The sequence below is a fragment of the Poecilia latipinna genome, unplaced genomic scaffold, assembly GCF_001443285.1.
Source record: "Poecilia latipinna isolate Pla-1442-1.1 unplaced genomic scaffold, P_latipinna-1.0 Scaffold259, whole genome shotgun sequence".
NCBI classification, from domain to species: Eukaryota; Metazoa; Chordata; class Actinopteri; order Cyprinodontiformes; family Poeciliidae; genus Poecilia; species Poecilia latipinna.
Genome location: NW_015112875.1, coordinates 258,769 through 275,823, shown reverse-complemented (window position 1 = coordinate 275,823; position 17,055 = coordinate 258,769). Strand labels below are relative to the sequence as shown.

At 36.4% G+C, this 17,055-nt stretch overlaps 1 protein-coding gene across 3 annotated transcripts in view; it reads right to left on the bottom strand.

Moving 5' to 3' along the window:
• Positions 1 to 17,055, bottom strand: part of fstl5 (follistatin-like 5) — a 193,977-nt gene that overhangs the window by 135,822 nt on the left and 41,100 nt on the right. For all 3 annotated transcript variants that reach the window (XM_015033181.1, XM_015033179.1, XM_015033180.1), the window contains exon 3: positions 15,168 to 15,198. In XM_015033181.1, the coding sequence (XP_014888667.1) occupies positions 15,168 to 15,198 (31 nt within the window). The remainder of the gene's footprint in view (positions 1 to 15,167; positions 15,199 to 17,055) is intronic.

The following is a 17,055-nucleotide window of genomic DNA, read 5'->3' as shown; positions in this document are numbered from 1 at the left end:
TTTCCTTATCTGTCGGTAGGCGATGAAAACTACAGCTTATCACAGAAACTCTGCCTTTTTGTTTCGGGAGCACATTCAAAACACACCTGCTGCTGCAGCCACAACTTTATCTGATTATTAGAGAACAGCCATGAACAGCACAACAGTTCCCCGAGCTCCACAAGGGCATCTTACAGCACTTTGCAGTGGCAGGTTGCTCTCTGTAACAGGTTAATGTGTGATTCGTTTCGGTTCTGGTCCAGTGAGGAGATTCTCCATATTACGGTCTGAGGCGCAGCAGCTGCGGTCATCTCTCCGCTGATTTGCAACACGGAGAACCTCGAGGTTCTGGTTCAGAATGAACCCAGATATTTTATTTTGCCTTATAGAAATGTATTGCTGGCCCAATTTACACACTTGTGAAAAATTGAAATGAAAAATAAAATTCACCTCACACCAAGCTAATATTATGTAGTTCTGCTGTTTTATTCTGTCAGTGCTAAACTGCAGCTCAGATCTCTGACCAGCTTCTCTGCTTTTCTCTTCTTTATTCCTGTCAGCTCTTCAGAGGAACGAGCTGCTAGCAGCGCTGCTAACTCACGGTCATTCCGTTACAAAACTTAACGCTGTGTTCCAGTCGCTCCCCGTAATTAAACTCATTTACGATCCTCTGTACTCATCACTGATCATCTCAGATAGCAGACTGCATGTCCGTATACAAGTTTTGCCAAATACTGTACAATAACCGAACAGACCCATAATACTCACCACTATTTACTGACGTGACCCTCTCTGTTTTCACGTAATGGTATGATCCAATAACCTGTTTGCTACCATACGCAACGCTACCGGAGTAGATGCGATGTCGGCTGGCAGTATACTTTGCTAAAGACTGAAAAAGACGTTATAGCTTAATGGAAAACTTGTAGCACAGAACCGCGGACGTTTAATAAGATCAACTTCGTCACGCATTGGAAGAACAGCACGAGGTTTTTCGCAAGACCACGGAGGCGAAGAAGCAAACATCTGGCTCCTTCAAACGATAAACTCCTTCTACTGAACGTAAGAACAATCATTTACATTACTGGAGAGCCAACCAACCGAGCTCGACTCCATGAGAAGAGGCTTTTTAGCACACAGAAGCAGGCTGATGGCTTAGCGCGCGTTCTTCTTTTTTTTTTGGCGGTTAGCTAGCAACGTTTTGGTGTGCAGTACTGCCACCAGCTGGAGCTCAGCATGCCAACGTGCTTATCTTCTTAAAAACAATGTTTTGTGAATTATGTGTTTACATTAGAGTCCTCTACTTATTGACATGGAAATATATCATCCTGGTATAAAAATAACTTTTAGTCAGTCTGAGCAAAGAGCATTGGGATTCTAACATCATTTTGAAGAAAGTAATCCCTTGATGCATAATGTGATGTATTTACACATAATGTGAAAATATACAGCAGATATACTTTAACATGGCCAACACAATTTAAAGATGAATATAAAACGTATCATCTTGAAAGAAACATTTCAAAAGCATGCTGTATGAAGCCTTTAAAAATGCATCTCGATAGCTACAGTTTTCATTCTGAATCTGAATGCCCACATCCACTTAGGCAACATGTTGCCAGAATTTTGTGAAATCTTTTTGACATGTACAAGATTCTTTTTCTGTCATGTTTTTCTCTCCTCTAAATGGAGACTGTTGGACTTGCATTTATCTGATCTTTTCCATCACAACTACTCTAACTCCTCAGAGAGAGAAGAGTGTAGTAAACAACATTTAAGGCTCTGGTTTCACTCAGTTCACCAAGTTAAACTGGCTCTCAAATAAGAAGCAGAGATAAAAAAAAAAAATGAATCAGCAACTAAAATAATGCTGCATTCAAGTAATGTCATTTTCTCACAACTGCTCTTCACATTTAGATATTAATACTTGGTTTCTTTAATCGGGATATTATATTTTAAGTTGATAGTCTTGTGATGTTGAACAGTATTTTTAATTCAACCTTTTGTCATGCTATGTTATATACATAATATAATCAAAGCAATACTCCAGGAATGTGTTTGTTGAGAGAAAAACATGACAAAAGATATGAAGCTTAAAAAAGTAGATTTTACATAATTCCCCCCTCTGGCTCTTAAGAAAGCTGGCACTGCCATTATGAACACCATAGTTATTTTCCATTTTGTTTTACTTCCAAGACATCAACTTTGAGGACTAACTGTTCACTTGCTGTCTGATTTATCCCAACCACAAAAAGGTGTTTTGATGAAGAGTGGTCATGCAGCTCAGTCACATCAGCATGTTACACAAGACAGTTAAAAATGAAATTGCTTCAAGAGAAAATACTTTCAAATAATTCTTAACAAAAAACCTTCCAATGAATAAAGGTATATATTTTTTGTTTTATTTGTAGAGGTCTGAAAGGCAGTTCATAGATTTCATAAGGCAAGTGAAAGATTAATTTCCGGTTGCCCTCCGTGTGGTTGAAGGCGCGTTTCCGTCAGCATGGTAACAGAGGTGTTGCATTAGCTTTTGAAACAATCTTTTTTCACTTTACCATCTGGTAATTGCAGCAGTGTGACAACACCTTCACTCCTGGTGGCATAAACAACTCTTGAACAATTTATGAAAATCTATTTGAGGCATGAGCTCTTTCAGCCCTTTGAAGCGGAGCAACACACTTTGTTTGAAACATTGATGATGTTGCTTCCACCCCAGTGAGCTTCTATACAGCACTCTTCCACTGAAATCCAGAATAAAAACCTTTAAACTTGAGTCTGTTCTTGACTTTCCATTTTTGGAAGTCTTTAATAATTTTTATACAGTAAAACATGAACTAGAAATAAAGCAACCAGACGTCAAACCACTGCAGTTACTATGTTTCCATATAAAATAATGTCTGGTTAAGTATTAAAGTTAAGCTGGTTAAGAAAGCAATGCAATTACAATCATGTGGTTGTAGTAGAAATGACTAGTAATTGTTTACTTAGAAATTGAAAAGTAGATTTACATACAAAGGGCATCTGAATTGCAGTAATTACAATGATTTTGGCATGTAAATTTGATCAACCCACTGGCAATAGTGCCACATTTGAACAAGAGACCAGGATTATCATTTTATAACCAAAGTATATCCCGTGTGTCTGGAAGTCCACAATGTGATCCATGTGGCTGTGTTTTTTTGCATTCAGTATTTTTATAAAGCACATTCCACACTTATCATTACTGCATGAATCGTGGCATTCCTTCTACATGCTAACCTTTGAACACAGAGTACAAACCAGTAATACTTTTGCTGCTGGTATTACACATGTAGGATGAGTTGAGCTCACAAATAAATCATCTTGTAGTTCATTGAAAACACAAGTGACAGCAGGTGGGTAGATTTTGCAAAATGTAGAATTTAAATACCTTCAAGTCATCAAGCCTTCAAAACAGACAAAAATGAAAGATTGTTCAACAACTCTAGCAAAAAATAAACTGCCATGAAGATTCGCTGCAAAAATGAATCAAAACTTTGTAAATTAACTATCCACGGAATATCATTTAGCTTGTCAATTTTTCAGAAAGATGAATAGCTGCATGCCAGCTGTCTTCTTCATTGCTTAATAAAACATCTCCCTTGTACAGATTCTCATACTACTTTGATTTACAACTTTAAATCACAGATAATTAATTTGGCAGTTCAATCATTTATCTATTGGGAAAACAGACACTTGTGTAGATTAAACATAGTGACAAATCTCCTTGAGCACCTCTGCATGCGACAAAGATTGTTTTATTTATGTTTCATACTTATGTGCAAAAGCAGTAAAAGGTATCAGACTATTCAGGTCTGAAATATAGAGAAGTAAAACTTTGTAACGATAGATGTCAAGCTGTAGTGGACCGAAGAAACAAGTCAAAAAGTAATGCATTACTTCCAGCCTCCGACAGCATATATGTGTGTGTGTGTCGATCCCTTGATCACAGCATGCATGAGAGAGGATGAGAGCACCTGGCAGCCACTTGGCAACTCTCCGTCCCATTTCATTTGCTCTCCTAATGACTGTACGTGGGCTCGGCTCTTCTCTCATTCTGTCCACATCAGGACGCAGCACTGAGAGCGTTCCCACCAACAGCCCCATTTATCACAGATTGTCGACTAATTGTAAGTACCCCACGCTTCTGACATTACTACTTCACATTACAGTGAGCTGTTTGGTATGCAAACTGTGCACAGATGAGCAGCTCGTCTTCCCCTGACTGATTTCCCTGTCCTGTTGCGAGAACAGGTTTATTAGGCGTTTTTAGTGAAGTCTTTACAGTAATTGAGGAAGGAAATTTTAATGAGTTTTACAGTGGAATCTTCCAGCTTTTAAGGTAGAAATAAGGCAAGAGTGTTACACTTTTGGATATATAGAAACTCTTCCAGTATTAAAGTTAAATATGGATGAATGCAATTTTAGGATTTCAGAATCCAAAAAGTACCAACTCTTAAGCAGTTATAATGTTAACCTAACACTTTTATCAGTTTTGTAGTTAATAAATTAACTTCCACACCACAGAAGCAGCTCAAACCTCCAGATTCTACGTCATATTGTAAGTGGTGTTTCTCCTGAGACTAAATGCAAAAATGTGTGAAAGAACATTTCTATTTTAATGGTTTTAGAGACAACTTTTGATATTCCTAGTCACATATGTGTCTAACAAGCAAGGGCAATTCATTTATAATTATGAAATTCACATCTAAAAAACAAGACTAAAAGGTAACACATCGACTTCTTAAACTGCATTTTTTAACCAAACCAGATGGCTGAACCAAATGCAATTTTATTATTAGCATTAACTTCATTAAATGTTGAAGTTTGATTTGTTCAGAGAGGGAGAGTATTCACACCACCATTTGGTCTGCTTTATCTAACTCCAGTTTGATCGTGGAGGTGTGACTCGAACTCTGATGTGGACCATACAACAAACTGGTCCACCTACAAAGCTCGGTCTTGGTTTAGTTTGAATGAACTCTGGCACAGTTTGAACACCAAGTGGACCAGAGAATCAATTTTTTTGCAAAGCAATCCTTTACTGTCCTCTGATGGTGAAGAACAGAGCTGATGTGAATTTTAGTTTTGTGAGGTTGACTGTGATAATTAGGTGTGTAGGTTTGGACTTGTTGCATGTTCAGGGTTTGTTTTCCTGGCAGATTGACTTTGTAGAAGTTTGAAGGTGATGTTTGACCACAAAGACCACAAAGCAGTTCAGGCTGCTGGATGCAATTCTTTATAATTGATATAGATATCAGAAATGATGTTAAACAATAAGATAAAACCTTGCACAATTATACCTTGCACAGTATGATTCACACTTTGTGGAAACATTTCTTTTCACTTATTGTGTTATGGTTTATTAGAACAAGCACTTTACTGGGACAAGGCTATGTTTTACAAGGACTTCATTTTGTGTAATTCTATTTGCTTCATGGCTCTAAAGTAAAAGTACAATTCTTCCATTGTTGTATGGTTGTTTGCTTCAAACTGAGGCTTTCATCCTTCACCCGTTCACAATTTACAAATGACAGAGGCCATTTCCAAAGGCAAGCACATGTCAGCAAGAATTAGGACTTAAACTGAATGGTGAAAACATTAAAGCTCACATTACTTACATCTAACAAAAAGCAGCAGCAAAGGACTGTTTTCTCACAATGATGAAACACATAAAAGACCATGTCAGATCTCAAAACATGAAAGAAGACAAATCAAAATTCTAGTTGCGTTTTTTCTTTAATTTGCAGCTATATGCCACACTCCCTGCTGAGTGGAAGCATACACACAAAGACTACGCATGCATAACATTTCACTTGCTTTCTCTGCATGCAAATAGTGAGACTAAACAAGATACAATTAGGAGGTTTTGGAAGCAAAGTGTTAGGAAACCCAAACCCCAACCAGTTCCCCCTCCTCATTTAACCTGTTTCAATTTTATCCCAAACAGTCTTGGATATGAAGGTGGCTGTCACTGCTCCAAGATGATTACTGGCGGAGTTAGAAAAGCATTTTGGATCAAGACTTCAAAGAAGATATTTATAATGTATTCCAGCAGGGAAATACACATAACTTTAAAAAGTAACAGTTAGTTTGGACACAACATACAATAAAATAACTGAGTGGATAGCGTGGAGCTCTGGGGGGTAATTTTCATGTTTTGACACTGATGCGGTCCTGCCATTCAGATGAAAGGTGCATTAAAGTTAATGTTGGCTGAAAGCAGGAACCGACCTTCAGGATAATGTTCCTTCCTATGATTACTGCGCTGACCTTCAGATGGAAACGGCAGCGCTCCTATTGCCCAGCCTTCATCATTATCCACTGTAAGTAGCAAGGGTTCATGCAGATCACTACGAATTATTGATGAATCTCAATTAGATTCGTCTCACCCCATTTAATTCTACACATTTAGGATATGGTTTGCCAAAAATTATGCTTATCAACATCCTGGGAGTCATTTATACGCTGGAGCTGAGTGTTGATGGGAATATTGTTGATCCTGTTAAATATGCAGCAGGTTCTGCTTCCTTTGGCAGTCCTGATGATCACCATGACACCCATCACTTGCCTTTTTTTCCCCCCACCCTTGTGTTATTTTCAGATGAGCATTTTAATGTTAACTGAAAGTTCATTAAGCAACCAGAAAACCTGAAAACAAATTGCCTGTCAGAATAGTACACGGCAAAATGGCTCCCAAATGTTATTCTAATGGCCTGGTAGAGTCAGTTTATGAGAACATTAGTATTCTCCTTCATAGCCATCATAAAAACAAACTGTGCAAATGGTGACTGCATGTGTAGGACAAAAAAATTGAAAAGAAGGGTTTCTGTAAGGAAGCTGAAACAGATTATAGTTCCCCTTTTAAATTAAGTCTAAAACTTTATTATTCAGTCATTCATATATGCAGTAATTTAAAATGCATTTTTAAAAGTCAAAGTATCCAATAATAAAACAAATGCCTTAAAAAATGTGTGGTTCTTTGGAAGTCAATGTCTACAAACAAACAAACAAAAAAAAACATTTGACTTGTTAAAAATGCTGAGTCTTGCTGTTTTTTTTTTATCCTGGCCGACTAATTAGAATTGACTTTTATCAGGACCACAACGCGAGTGCAATTATAACCGGGGAGGAAGATGGACTGCCAATGTGGGAGGCACTAAAGTCTCACCAAGCTAATTCAGAGACTCAGGATATACTGAAGTTCCATCCATAGTGATACATTTTACAACTTTATCTGGTTTTCTTGTCTCAAACAGGAACTTTGTTGTCTTCCAATGGGACAAAACGCTGCAGTGAGACTGCTAACTGGAACAAGGAGGGCACACGATATCCGTCTTGAGCTCCCCTTACTGGTTACCAGTTACTTTGAGAATTCACTCTTAAATATTTTAAATAGAGCTGTCAGAGCCTTATACATCAAGTCATACTCTCAGGTTAACCAACCAGAGACTACAGTTAGCTCCTCAGACCCATTTTACAAACTTCAGCTATGAAATACTCTAAATCTGTCACTATGGCATAGACGGTTTTTATTTGTTTCCATGTGTTTATTTGTCCATTTTATCAAAAGTCTAAATATGTTTGTTTTAGGTAGCTTGAGTGCTCTTATGAACAGACAATGTTCTTCAAAACAAGCTTTGCTTTGACCATCTTCATCTATCCCTCTTCCCAAAACCTGAACTATACCTTTAAGGGTAAGTGGGTCAAGGGTTGCCGGTGACCACACAGTCCTGCAGGTACCTAAGAAACAAAACCAACAAAACTACACTTCTGTCCTACTATCCCTTTTAATATGCCTCATCCCACATTCCCAAAAAAATAAAAAAACTGTACTCCCTCTTTCTACATTGACTTAAGTCGAACCATATGAAGACCATTACAAATTAAATTTTGATAATAATGTGTAGTGAGATGGAACAACAGGGAGTCAAATAATTTTGTCTGAGAAAAGCACCGAAACGCTCTGCTCTTTGGTTTAGCTGTGACAAGTTATTAAAATTGTAACCCAGTCCCAGGGGGTAGTGTGCAATTTTAGAATTAATATACAATTTAGAGCTCAATGTTTTTCTCAGCTTTTGAATTATTCATGTGTGTCTGGTATGGACTTAGGTCTGGTGGCGGTAAAATGACTGCAATGCATACAAATTAATGCATTGTGTCAGTGTATTAGAGAAGAGGAGACGACACAGATTAGGAGCACAAACATTCGTGGCAGCAAAACAAGAAGCTTGGACTGGTGCAAAGGTTTCACCTCAACGATGCGGCGCAGTAATAAGAACACTCAAAGATGATAAACGGTTGTTTAAAGGTGGCATGATGCGTCTTTGGGAACATGCAACCAGTGATCTTATTCATTTTCTCTTCAACTGATTGTACTATAGACTTTAAGTGCATAATATGATTTTCATCAGAAGCAAACTGATGGCTTTTTACAATAATTTGATTTCTGAGATAGGCTGAAAAACAGTTTTGTGTCATAAACATAAGAATGGAGCATCCTGCATAATTAAATTCAAGGAAAAATACTGTTGTGTTCTGTTATGGAGATAGGTTAGATTATACTGTCCATAAACCAATTCATCTCTAACTACTAGAGAAAAAAATCTACCTTCTTAGGAACTAATCTCTATTACATAAAAATGACATTTCTGTACATTTCTTTTAATGAATATTTCTTTACAATCAACTGAAAGATAAAAATGTAAGGGATTTTGAAAATAAACTCAAAAAAATTGAAATCAATAATTATCAGGAATCAGCCTGATAAATGTAATTATTTACATTTATCTCTATTTGAACACATGTAATAAAATCTTCAAAGATTACTAAAGGAAAATAATGTTTTTGTTATAACAAAACACAACTGCCCTGGGCAGTTGCCCATATCAGAAAGTGCCACTGTGGATTATAAACCCAATGAGAAATGGATTCTGCTGCCTTACGATTCAATGGAAACCCAATTTCTGAGGTTCTGGTTTATTAAAAGCTTTCTAAATCTCTAAATTAGAAAAATAAGTTGTTTTGACCAGAGCCTACAGAGACATTTCTATGTGATCTGGAGACCAAAAATTAAGATACATTGAGATCACTGCAAGGCAGGCCTTGCTGCACTCCAACTCGAGTTTCATTTTTACTTGTTAAAATTCAATTATGAAAAACAAGCTTCAGTTGTTAAATTGGCGCATATTCACATGCTTTCAGTGAGTCTTATTTAACTTAAGTAACACTCCCCCTACCTTCCTTTGTAAAGACTTACAACCAGAAATATGAGACTATATAATCAATGGTCCTAATGCAAGTTCTTTGATGCAATGAGAAGAACAAATATTTTGGTTTAATGTTCAACATCTCTCTGGACAAAGCAACATTTTATAAACTACAACACAATTACACTTATTTAATATAGTAATTTGTCTAGAAAAATATCTTCATCTTTTCTGAATGAGCAGTTGAAAACTGGTTCAACCCTTGCTTTGAACTTTGAATGTTTATGAACCCCAGCTCTGCTTTGCCTTCAGGGATTTGCCGTTTATCCTGGTGTTAATTCAATAACTGACTAGTTGTGTTTTCTGCAGCTCTGCCTGAGTAAATTAGGTCCATTGATTATGTACTCTTATTTTTCTGGTTGATTTCTGTAAGTCTTTACAAAGTGAGGTAGAGGGAATATTGCTTTAGTTAATAGGCTCACTCAAAGCATGTTTGCTGTGAATATGGGAACAATTCTGTTTTGTGAACTCATTCATACACATTTCATTTAGAGAATGACCATCGCTGGAGATCATTTTAACAAGTTCCGCTGGGTGTTTGATATAGCTAAAAATCAATCGATCTTTAGGAAATTTCCTTTCAGTAGCAGCCTCGGGTCTTGTTGCAGATTGCATAGCAAGCTAAACTTTTGTGGTGCACACTGGGACTCCAATTAGAGCACCCTAGAAAATGGCTTCATTTGTTGGTTTTCTGCATTTCTTCAATCTAGCATTTTGAAAATGTGTTCTCTTTGAAAAAAAGGAAAAATAAATCTATATTTGTCAATCATTATTTTTTTTAATTGCTTCAAATTGAAAAAGCAAAGCAGAAATACCTCTGGCCGGGTCGATAGTTTATCACAGCCTAAATGAAACAAACGTCTGAAACACGTTCAAAGATGAAAAGACAAATACTACAACACCAGATGCTTCGTTTTTAGCAGAAACTGTTCCAGGAATGCCATGCTCTCTAATCAGTTCACCCTTTTCAGAGATCCCACCAATCTTTGACAGATACAGTTTTTAGATAAAAATAAAGTTTCTCAGAATTATGTTAGTTGTATTCTTTTAACTGATGGACATAAAAAGGTGCAAAGTGTCTTCTCTGGCTGGCTTTGTTTGTTACCAGAATATTTAATATTTTGAACTCTTGAAAATCTGTTTGGTTGTCAATTTAAGATGCAGGCATATGACAACAGCTTGCAAACCTTACGTATTAGTCAAAGGTTAACCCTGCAGTATAAAAGTAAGAGGTATTAAAATAAAAACAGACCTGAATTATTTATAACCTCTGCACCGTTCTCGCTTTCTAGGCTGGAAATGTGTTTGCTGAAAACTGGCCAAAGTTTTCCCTGCTCTCAGCTTACAGAACATAGTGTATTGAATTGAATCACTGAAGACAGCTGGGGCCGCCCTTTATGGTAATGCACCCTCTACAATTACTGCTTCGACCTTCCCTGGTGAAGAAAAATGGGGATACAGTCCGTCCATTTAGCGGCCCCTTCACACACTCAGTGGCAGCCCTGTTGGGCCGCTGGACTACCTTTCGCCCTCCACTGACTTTTGTTGGGAGGAGACAGAAAATACATTAGACAAGTGACAGAAAGATGAATTAGATGTATTTGTCAACCAACAAGAGGACATAAGTGCATTAATTTTTCCAAAAAAAAAATCTACTCATAGATGGAACTGGTTGGAAACTCCAGTGCCAAATACAGATTTGATTAATTGTTTTGTGCACTGCAAAGCAGTTTTTTTCCCTTTAGGAGGTGAAGCTTTATGTTACCGGATGCAAAGGCAGAGCTCAGATTTGGCATATTTAACCTCATAGACTACTGTGTTCAGAAAGTGAAAAACTGTGGCCTCTTCCAGAAGTGTAATTCATGCTGTTTTACTGCAGTGACCTCTAAGCATCAACACTACTAAATTCTGCATCTTCTGATTTTATCTCAAGTTACACTTGACACTAATGCACTAATCCCAGATATTTAGATGTACCATCACACTAAATCATTAAATGCCATGTCCTGTTGTAGGTCAGATATGATTTTCAAAATTTGTTAGAAGTTAAATGCCAGAGTAATGAGCAAGATGTGTTTTCATAGAATCATTAATTTGTTTAAATCTGTAAGTTTATACACTCTGTAATGCCTAAACTGTTTTTTCTAAAAAGTTTAGAAAAAACCAGATGAAAATGTCATGGCTTTCTAAGTCTATGAAAGGTTATTTTCACAACAACATTTAGATAAATTAAGGCACTCCCATGCATCTATTTTAAAGCCAAAACCTCCAGCACACTACTTCCTTCTGTAACACCAGGGAAAAATCTAAAAAAAATAGCTAAGTTAGACGCTAAAATCTCACTCAGAAGGAAGAAATCATTGCTTCAATATCAAAATTACCGGGCCATCAAAAAGCCTGAATTTCAGTTTAAAAATTAACTAAAGGACAAAAACATTAAGAAAATTGTCACTTCACTAGTCAATCAATACGCTAAATCAAGTTTAGATTAACTCAATCAATAACTTCCCTAATCTCTAATTGATACATTTGGAGGAGAAACCAGTGAAACTTGTAGGCCTGAGAGCGTTATACCAGCTGTGAAGTAAGTAGCATCATTTTGTGTGGGTGTTTTGCTGCAGGAGGGACTGGTGCACCTCACGAAATGGCTGTGTGATGAAAGAATATCATACAGAAATGTAAAGAAAAATATAAAGAAAAAACTGGAAGGGATTTGGTTAATGGTCCTAAACACAACCTCATAGTAGCTACAAAATCAAATATCTTTGGTAGAGTTGTGAAAAATCTGACTCAGTTCTGTCAGGACAAATGAACCAAAGTTACTTGCAAGCTGTTGTGATATGTCAATTCAACCTGAGTGTATGTTAAAAAGTTCTAAAACCTAAGGAATTCTCTGTTAAAAAAAAGTTGGTAATTCTGATTGAACAACAGAACAAGTTTTTTCACACAGTGGGGAATAAAATGTTCTCTCCAGCTCATATTTGATCTAGATATGTTTTTTTCGACTATGCCCAGAGACAGCATTATCAGAATAAAATGGAAAAAGCCAAGGACAGATAAATGTAACACAGAAATAACACACTGATAAATATATCACTGAACACAAGGGCAGAACAAGGGCAGGAAGGATAAGATGCTTATTTGTCTGTTTATGCACTTTGTATTTTTGATAATCTACACTGGCTTCTGAGATAATTATGTTCAAAGATTCAAAAAATTAAGAAGGGCCCTTCACATTGGGAGGAAAACTCAGGTATGAGGCAGGATTACATGGAGTTGTCGTGGAAGCTTGGAGATTAAAGATAAAAAATTAAAAAAAAATAAAAAAACAGAAGATGGCTTCAGGTTTACTCCAACACCAGTACAGCTGTGCCTCTTCCTCCCTGTTAGTTTCACAACATTTATGCATTGCAACATTACCAAAACTACTTGCATGTTGGCCTCAACTGGAAGCAAAGAAGAATCCCATTATGCTGCACACAATTTGTCTCAGAAGTTGGAACTTAGATTTGGGAATCTTGTTGCGCCGAGTTCAGCTTGCACAAGATACAAATTAGAAAACCAGCGGTTGATGTCCCAGCCGGGATTGGGACATTAAAGTCCGTCTTTTTATGCATTCAAATTGTAAAAAGGAACATGCTCATAAATAAATACATAAATGCATAAAGTACAGTAGTAGGTCTAAGTGATACAAACACACTGCAAATAAACTGATAATTTCTGCGACCTTGACTATGATAAGTGTAGCCATAATGAATTCAAGGTCAGTTGGGAACCTCTGACTTTCCAAGTTGTAATTCCAGTATCAGTGGGTGTTTTGTTTATTCAGACTTGGAATTTAAAATTTCCAACTTCGGATTCAAATTCAAGACAGAAATGCAGGAAGGTTGAATTTATGAAAAGCACAAATCTGCACCTTCAGCAACTTTTTTAAACATGTTTTATATTTGTTTTTTAACCAAGTAGTTAAATACATTTATGACAGAATGTTTATTCTAAATTCAACATTTGCATTAAGAATATTGAATCTGGCCCCACATAGACAAATAAAAACAACCCCAGAAAGTATTTACTGGTTCATCCTCTGACTGCCAACTCTGGAAATGATGAAAGGAAGTTTTAGGAATAGAGAAATTATTTTTGGCTCCCAGGCTGTAGGATGGAAGAGACACTGAAATTTTAAAATGAATCAGAATCTATAAAGTCTTGAGTCCAGTCCACGGTGTTCCTCCTGAAATACTTTACCAGAAATTAATCATGGAGTATTTAAGATTGATGTGAACTGCACTTCCTTCACTTTGTTACATACGTATGCTTTTATTTTTTCCTTTACCTTCTCACCGTATTTTCTTCCTTAAAATGTTAATATAAAGTGTCTTTTCAACACTTGTGGATTCTTTGACCTTCACAGAATGAATTGTGTGTCTCAAGCTGACAAAACATTTTGTTATTAAATATAATTTAATTAATTTCTGAACTTCAAATGTTTCACACCTAATTTTTTCCACAATGCATGCTGAGCACACCACAAACACTTCAATTAATTTAAGGAAACCTCAGGCTGAAAATAAAATGCAGAAAAGCACTAAAATGATAACTTCAGGGTGTCACACTGGTAATGCTGAACTTTGTCAACAATCAACCAAAATGCTGAAGGAAAACAAATGGCAGCTACATGATGCAAATTTCTGTAAAGTATGTATTTAGTAAGTGAAACAGGAATGTCTTGCTAGAATGATGATGTTTGTGTCTGTTTTAAGGTCAAACAGCTCTGAAGTCCAAGCCTCATGATACCACACAAAACTCTGGTATGAAGCAGATTTTGGTCTGCATGATGGAAAAAAATAATGAAAACTTGAAAAGAAAAATACCACAGAGGATGTGGGGACTTGAATGCATTACCCTTTTGATTCTGTCGACATATTAAGAGATTATATCATTTTGTCGAATTGACTGATTTAGTTGGATAACAGCTTGTGCTCATGGAGCTTTTTGGTAAAAATAATCCCAGACATCTGCTTGGCTTCCCAATAACAGCATTTTAAAATGATCTTTACCAGGATCTATTGATGAAACTTTCCATATTTGACCTGCAGTGGTTGTATCAGCTGCATCCCCAGAAGCCGCAGCATTTTCTGTGGTTAATTTCTACCAGTAAATCCACATTTATCTGTGCATGGCTTGAAAAACTATATTATAGTTCATGCACCTTATTTTTAACAAGGTATCATTAATAAAATAGCAATTTTCTATTTTCCTGCGATTCTTTCTGGTTTCAGTTTCTGTTTTGCAGCATTTGAGTTTAGCTAACCAGCCCATCATTTTCTGCACTCGTTTACAGATTTTCACCTCTTCAAACAACTTTTGATCAAATTAATCTATTCTTCTGAATATCTGCAACAAGACATTATAAAACACAAATTATTTAGGAGAAATGCTGTAAAGTATCCATTTTTGTGAACAATCCCTTTTCAGTTTCAACAGATTCAGTTACAGAGAATCAACTGCATTAATGCCATTATATACGTCAATTTTCTGTTCAGCTTCTAGTAAAAATATTTGGCTTTGTGGAAAATAATGTCCACCAGAAACACTGATAATGATTTTATGATTTTTTTCTGATTTTATGTTTTGGTTTTGAAAAAGAAAAAACTGTAGACATTACTTATTCTATGAACACATGAATCATAAACATTTGGTCTGGGCAGCCCTACTTTGAGGTGTACAAAAACTTTAATAGATATTTAACTCATAACTACCTCACACAAACTTAGAACAGAAAAGAAAGTTTTGTAGTAGATGTTTTTTGCCTGGGGTGACCTCAACTAGATAACAGCCACACGTCTTGTAAAAATGGAGTCATGCATCAATGAACAGGAAAGAAAGCAGGTGGAAACTCACCTTTTACCCGCAAGCTCACCGGGATCCCATCCTGATGGAGTAAGAACAAAACAAATTATGTTATAATAAGCACAATAAAATACACCACATTCAAAATCCTGATATATGGAAGAATATGTCTGAGTACAATTTCTTTGTACACAAAGGAATGCACATATTCAACCACTGACCTGTTATGGCAAAGTTTGTTCAGCAAGTAACATAGCATATAATTGAGTTGTTATTTCTTTACACTGTTGACACTAAAGCCCAAGGATTTCAGCTTAATGGAAAAGTCTACTGCATTTTCTGATTCAAAGCTGCTGTAAGAACACTTTTAGTTATAAAGGTTCTGTTCAGATCCAATTGTATGAAGAAAAATAAGTTTATAGCCATTATTACCTTCCAATTTCTTTTGCAGCATTCAAGTTATTTAGCAATTTTTTCTTGACGCTTTTATTCTCAATTGTTTGTAACAACAAATATTTGGTTTGCACTGCTCCATCTTGACAGCTTAAGCAGCAGCCTTGTTTTTTTGATTGTTTTATTGAATTTCCACATGCAGTCTTTGCTGTAGCTCCTCCACAAATGGATGGCATACAGTGCAATAGATTATAATCTTTACTGAAGTAGTGTATACATATCAAGTTTATCTCTTAGCACATTAATTTGTGGCCCCATAAAGCATCATCATCTATAAATGTTCATATCAGACAGGTAGTCAAATATACAATGATCCAAGTATTAGTAAAAAATATTAGGAAATTCTGGTCTTTCCCACTTCTGACAATCAAAACATTGTCAAACTCTCAACCATGTTGAGACCAGACCCTCCATACTGCTCACTATATGAGCAGAGCATCACTGAATCATCTGCATACAACAGTCACCTTCATAGTCTCCAACTGCACATCCTGTTCCATAATTATTATTCAGTAACTTTGACACGTCATTCAAACAGACAAAGGAGACAAAATCTTCCTAATTAGAAACACTGAAGGAAAAGACACCCATTTTATATGCACTGACTGAGCATACTACAAAGATAAGATTTTTACTAAAAATGTAAATAAATATTTGTCTGTATATAGCTTATATAATATGATTTATATAATCAAATACTTTAGAGGCATACAAAAAAGAACAAAAAAATTGTGGAATTACCTCTGTCATACAAAAGTCTGAACAACATTTAGATTTAAATTTGTTTTCAGGAGCAAAGACAAAACCTTTTATATTGTTTAAAATAGTCCTCTCTTTCCTTCAATAAAATACTGTCTATGGCACATGTGTCAAACTCAAGGCCCGCGGGCCACATGTGGCCCGCAATGTCATTTTATGTGGCCCGCCCCAGCATTACAAGCAAGACTGTGAATGAAGATGTGTGTGAGTTGGTGTCAGGGCGGCAGGTCGCGCTAGACGTTTTTTTATCATCCGTTATCTTGACCGACAACATAAGAAAAAAAAAAAGAAAAAAAAAATCGGTCATGTACTATTTTTATCCGTGAAATTACAATCATTTTAACATCGGCTATTTAGTCGCATTTTATGTGGTTTAGTTAATATTCACCGTGAATCCAGATCCCATCACAGATGAAGCTGATAAATATATCTACATTTTCTCGTAGTGACAAAAACCACCCCAATAACTTTTAATCAATTAAATTAAGTGACTTCACTTAAATTAGCATCACTTCACCCGCTGGGGTCTGAACAACTTCCTCCTGGTTCCCATCTGCAGAAAAATCTGCGCTAATTCATCAGTCAGTTGGATCTGTCTGATCCAAACAGATCAACTGAACTCAGTGTTTTACCTTGCGCGTTCCGGTGTGCACTTTTACCAGGAGTTTTTTTTTGTTTTTTGCGTGGTTACGTCTTCAGCTGCTCCAGAACGCCGCTCTCCTGGGTA